Here is a 6247-nt window from a genome sequence, read left to right on the forward strand (position 1 = left end):
GGTGGGGGGTGGAGGCTTCAGGGCCTTGAATGTGAAAGTGTTAGTCACTCAGTCGTGTCTGATTCTGTGCGACTCCATGCACTGCAGCCCGCCAGGCTCCTCTGTCCATGGGATTCTCCAGGCAAGAGTACTGGAGCGGGTTGCCATTGCCTTCTCCAGGGGATCTTCCTGACCCAGGGATCAAGCCCAAGCCTCCTGCATTGCAGGCAGACTCTTTGCCATCTAAGCCGCTGGGGAAGCCCTTTGAGCTGCCTCAGTTTCTTGTTAAAAGTGCCCTGTAAGCACCTCGTGGAGCTCGGGCTCAAATTTCTAGCTTTTACCAATTTTTAAAGAGAAGCAAAAATGGCAACAAAAGATGTCCAAGGTCAGAATGTCACGGGGCAGCTCTTTTGCTTCAAATGGCTTAACACAGAAAACCTCCGTGAGAGGGTTCTGGCAGCACACAGGAGGGCCCAGAGTAGCCCAGCCTCAGGCCCACTCACCGTTTCAGAGAAAAGAGAAGCACAGACACGAGGCGCACCGTTCTGCCTTTATAAGGAAATTCAGTCTGCTCACATCGTCAGCAAAAACCTGCCCAAACTAGTTTCTACGTGTGTTTCCACTTACAGGTCTCTATTACACATCGTACTGAGTGGTCTACACTTACTGAAATAACCACCTCCCATATGCCTCTGAACCTCTATAAATTACAGCATAATCTCGGTTACATTGAATATGTTACTTGTGAAACCAAGACAGGTGATGTAAACAGTGGTCCCTGGGCTGGTTATTTTCCAACAGGGTGGAATGTAATATACAAACATTCAAGTAAAATCCATTGAGTCAATGATTCACATACACATAGTTTCTGTAGCTTTCTGAAAGCCAAAGAAATCTTATAGGACAAGAAAAGAGATGTAGGTAGATGAGACCATTCTCTTGATTCTAAAAAAAAAAGCCAGATTCAACCCAGTCATATAGTGCTGGTTTTGAATATACTCCCCAAATTTGACATTTGTGCATTTCAGTTACTTAATTAGTTGATTTAAATGACTGAATATAAAGTCAACAAGTGCAAAGTAAGATTAATATCTTCATAAGAATACAAAACAGAGTAAATTTAAAATTCAATCAAAGAAAGCCACCAGCAATAGGAAAGCTTACAGATATTGACAGCAGCCTCCATGCATCACACTTGTCTATTACTTTGACTTTCAGGAGGTTTATGAAGGAGCTTTTATCCTACAAATCCAAAACATTCATCTTCTACTTCAGTTGCCTCCTGCCCAACCTGGGCAGAAAAGCAAACTGTCCTTAATATTTACGAGTCTTTTTTTTGTTTGTTTGTTACAGTATAGCCTCAGGGCTTTTGTGTTTTCTCAACTCACTACTCAGCTCTCCTTGATTTGAAACAAGGGGGGGATAAAATTTCAGTATGATTTCCTTTTCACTGACTGACAATCAATATACTGAACATCTAACTCTATGCCTAGCAGTGCTCTGGAAAACTCTGGGTGTGAGTCAGGACATTGTCTTTGAAAAAACAGTGACTATAAAAGCTACAGGAAGGGTGTCTGTAAATCATAGCATGATTCAAATGTAAGGGGCGGGGGCTGGCAGGTGAGGCACCTGGACCACCCCCAGGGGCTGTGGCGTAAGTAGCAGCTGGACTCTAAAGGCTTCTATTGGTCTTTAAAAGGTTTCTTCACTGAGAGAACCCAGCCGCCCAGGTTATTCCTCTCCAACTTGGGTACACCAGGCTCGCGGCAGGCAGGCTCCTCTGAAGATGCTTCTTAACCTGCTTTATAACCCCTTGTTAAAGTACACACGCCGTAATTCAGGGTAGGTCTCTCGGATCCTGGCTTGCAGCTCAGCCTCCAAGCTTGTCACAGACATGGAACTGGGAGAAGGGAGAAAATGACAGGGTCATCCCACAGACGGTGGAAATTCGAACCTGAGGAGAGGAAAGCAAGGACCCCCGTTCACCCCGACTGGTGTAAGAGCCCTGTCTGAAAAATGCTTCATGTCCCAGGAAACTATGACTAAATAAGAAAGAAAGGGACCATCAGATCCCTTTTGATCTCTCATCTTACTGAAAGCTTTAAAAACCACTTATCGCTGGCAAGGAGGTATGGTAATCACACTCTCAGACCCTGATGTATCGGAAAGTAATCTGTGGTCAGGACACTTCCTAAGAGAAATAACATAAATGTTCACAATTCATGAGAAAAAGACACATGCATTCAGTGGAATTTTTAGCACTAAAAATTCACTTGCATTAATGTGCTTCTGTCCACTATATAATGATATATATTCTGAACTTTTAGAAAATATGAAAATATATGAGAAAAAACATCTCTTGTAGTCACACCACTGAGAAGGACCACTGTAAGTCTTTGCTTTGTGCATGTAAAAAATGTACCTGAATGTTTTAAGTTGCTCAGTCGTGTCCGACTCTTTGCGACCCCATGGACTGTAGCCTACCAGGCTCCTCTGTCCATGGGATTTTCCAGGCGATAGTACTGGAGTGGATTGCCATTTCCTTCTCCAGGGGATCTTCCTGACCCAGGGATCGAACCCGGGTCTCCCACATTGTAGACAGACGCTCGACCGTCTGAGCCACCAGGGAAGTCCATGTATTAAAGCTTGTTTTTTCATTATGAATGCATACTTAATATATAAGAGGATGAAGAAAAACTGGCCAGCAAAACTGTTGACTTTCTGTTATGGAAAGCTCATTTGCCCCTTTCCTATTTGCCCATTTCTGTTCCCCTCTAATCTTAATAGTAATGAGATCACCAGGCAATTTAACCTAACTCCTGACTTATGCTGTCCTGAATAACCTGTTCTTTTCCTAGACAGAAAGAAGAATGAAGAATTAAGCAGTTAAAAAAAAATGACGAGCTCTCTATCCCCAACACCCACCCCCTACTCTGCCCCCTGCCAAGCAATCTGCAGGCAGATCATTCGAGCAAGACAACATCTGAAGACACAGTAGGTGGTTCGCTGAGATTCTTTCCCCTCCCCTTTTTTTTCCTTTAAAAACTGTCATGATTGACAGAGAAGGAGAAATATCGTATGACATCCCTTATATGTGGAATCTAAAAAGAAACGATACAAATGAATTTGCTTAAAAAACAGGAGCAGACTCACAGACTTAGAGAAAAAACCTACGGTTGCTGGGGGGAAGGATGGGGAGAAGGGATAGTTAAGAGAGTTTGGGATGGACACGTACACTCCGCTATATTTAAAATGGATAACCAGCAAGGTCTTACTGTATAGCATAGGGAACTCTGCTCAGCGTTATGTGGCAGCCTGGCTGGGAGGGGAGTTTGGGAGAGAATGGATACATGTATGTGTATGGCTGAGTCCCTTTGCTCTTCACCTGAAACTCTCAACTTAGTTAACTGGCTACACTCCAATACAAAAATTAAAAGTTTTTTTTTGTTTTTTTTAAATAAAAGGTATTACATGAAACAAACAAAAAAAAGTGTCACAACTGAGCAAAATCTTTGGAGTTGGTCTCTGGACATGAGTTCACCTTCTCCCTGAGTAAAGCATCTTTCCTTTCTACTGACACCTGTGTCTTGAATTACTGGCTTCTGAGCTGCAAGCTGCTGAACTTGGGTTTGGTAACACTAGGAATTAGTTTCTTAAGAATTATTCTTTACTTGAGTGGGCTTCCCTGGTGGCTCAGTCAGTAAAGAATCCATCTGCAATGGAGATCCCTGGGTCAGGAAGATCCCCTGGAGAAGGAAATGGCAACACAATTCCAGTGTTGCCCGGCGAATTCCATGGACAGAGGAGCCTGGCAGACTACAGTCCATGGGGTAGCAAGATTTAAACAGGACTTAGTGAGTAAACTACCACCACCATGGTTGAGATGTGGTAAACTAAGAGGTAAAAAGATAGGATATAGATTTATAGACATAATGCAAAAAAAAGAAAAATGATGAATATAGAAAAAACAGTGGCTGTTTTTTTTCTTCTATATAGGGAGACCTTGGGTAATTTTAAAATAATGTTGCTAATGGCAATGATAATGGCTATGACTTAGTGCTTAATTTTTGGGTCAGACATTATGCATTTTTAACCCTTACAAAACCTTGGAAAGTTAAGTATTATCTTAATTTTACAGATAAGGAAACCAGAGGTGCAGCTGAGATTTGAAGTTAGATCCTTCTCGACCCAAACGCCATGCTCCTAAGTCACAGAGTGTAAGGCCAAGTGCTGAACACTGATATTCCAGTACCGCAGACTAAGGAAACAAACCTTCCTTACCCGAAGCCCTGAGATTCTGGGGTTCGCCCAATTAAACAGTGCTCCTCTTCAGGAAATTCATCTGTATTGGGCTTCACAACAGGTTCTGAAGCTCCTGCCCTCTCCAAGCGGGGCTTAACTATAGGCGTCAAGGTGATAAAGATTCCCTCTCCTTGAAATTTAAGTCCCCAGCTAACAACAGTGGGGGTCAGAGACAAGCAAAAGACCAGATAAAAGACGGATGTCTCATCAGATGGGGAACCTGATGAAGTCAGTTCTAGAAGAGACTGCCGCGTCCCAAAGCCACTGGAAAGCCTCGGGTGTTAAAGGCCATCTGTGCGGGGCCTGTCGGCCCATGAAGGACAAGACAAAGGCAGGACTGGAAGCAGAATCCCAGCAATGAAGCACAGCGCTGCCCCTCTGCACCTGGGCATTAGACAGAAAAAGGCTGAAGCCTCAGATCTATGCCTATTTAATGCCGGTTAATCCTGTTCTTACATCAAAGGCAGGATTCAAGGGCAACTTGTGATGAAAGATATATGCACAATAAGGCTTTTAAGGAAAAAAGGAAAAAAAACTCAAGTAGGAAGAAGGAAAGCCAATATACCAACCAAAGTTAAGTACATACAGTTGCTCTCCCTGGGGCTGGAACTTAAATTCTAATATTTCTGCCTTATAGATGCCTTTGCCAATGGACTGGACATCAGTGGATCATATTTAAACTTTTACAAGAGCAGACTGGCACCAGAGTTAACCTGGGTCTTACACAAGAATAAAGCATTTTCAAATGTAATCATAGCAAGTAGCAAAGAGCTGGGCAAAGAGAGTTTTGATATTAAATAGATGTGCATTTAATTTCTGCCTCTCTCTTCCTTTTAGAGACTCTGCTTCCTTATCTTTTTGAGATTCAACTTTCCTCCTAGTGAAATGAACCTGTGTCTGCAACTTGTTTTTAGGTTAAAACGCATGATCATTCTGAAGAGTAACAAATACATACCTTTTCTGCGGAAACAGAGCACAGCACAGAGGCGTAGCAAACACCAAGCTTAAAGAAAAATGAAAAAGACACATCAGAGCACTTTTAAAAATGGTCTACTTTTCAGACTTTTTCTATTCTACTTTGATAACAATCCCCTTTCTTTCTTTTTGGTATTATACTGCCAACTCAAAAATATGTCCTGTTTGTGTAATTTTACTACTAAGGGCTGCCAAAATAATTTTCAAAAGGGAAAAAATCAAACAGATAAAAGGAGTTTTAAAAAGCATCACACAAGTAGCTCCAAATGTTGCAGGTTTCTCTAAAGGCAGTTTCTTTCTAGCTAATGACTGGGACCAGATGTTCTGAGATGGTCTCATTTTTGAAAATGCATGTCCCATATTAGCCCTCACTTTCATATGCTGTATATTAATCTTAAAAAAGGAAAGAATGACATTGAAGTAATTCTACTCACCAAAAGCCAACTATTCCAACTTGAACAGGTGCACTCATCCATGGGAACCTCTGGGTAAAGAAATAAACTATTTTGAATACTTTTTATACAGGCTCTCAGAGACAGTTTTCTCTGCTGGTTAATTGGAAGGAGCATGGCCACGTTACAAGATGCAGCTGGGATGCGATTAGCGAGGTGTGGGGGTACCACTGCAACGGCTCGTTAGTCCTGACTTCCTGCAGCCCTCGGAGATCTGGCCACAATGCACATGCAAGGGTCAGGCGGCTTCTCATATTCCTCCCTTGCACTTAGAATCAGAGAGATGCCTGCTCGTAAATGGGAACTAGAGAAAGTGTTATCGCTTGACTATCATTTGTCTCCTGGCTGGGGAGGAGTGTGGTTCCAAAGCCAGAAAACTAACAAACCTGTATTCAAATCTCTGTCCTTCCAGTTCACCCCCACTGTGGGCAAAGGGAGGCAGAGTCCACCCAGCCCAAGCTCTGGTTCCTTTTCTGCAGAATGTAGATCCCAACAGGTTCCTAAAAACATGTGCACGAAGATACGCCAGATAACATTTA

General features: G+C 42.6%; 1 protein-coding gene across 1 annotated transcript in view; it reads right to left on the reverse strand.

Annotated features, from left to right (window-relative positions):
- Positions 1–517: 517 nt before the first annotated feature.
- SFXN1 (sideroflexin 1) overlaps positions 518–6247 on the reverse strand; it is a 57134-nt gene continuing 51404 nt past the window's right edge. The window contains exons 9-11 of the mRNA XM_010862101.1: positions 5691–5740; positions 5237–5284; positions 518–1879 (exon numbers count right to left, since the gene is read on the reverse strand). Coding sequence (XP_010860403.1) covers positions 1783–1879; positions 5237–5284; positions 5691–5740 — 195 coding nt within the window. The 3' untranslated portion in view covers positions 518–1782. The remainder of the gene's footprint in view (positions 1880–5236; positions 5285–5690; positions 5741–6247) is intronic.

The sequence above is a fragment of the Bison bison genome, unplaced genomic scaffold (assembly GCF_000754665.1).
Source record: "Bison bison bison isolate TAMUID 2011002044 unplaced genomic scaffold, Bison_UMD1.0 scf7180017864476, whole genome shotgun sequence".
NCBI lineage: Eukaryota > Metazoa > Chordata > Mammalia > Artiodactyla > Bovidae > Bison > Bison bison.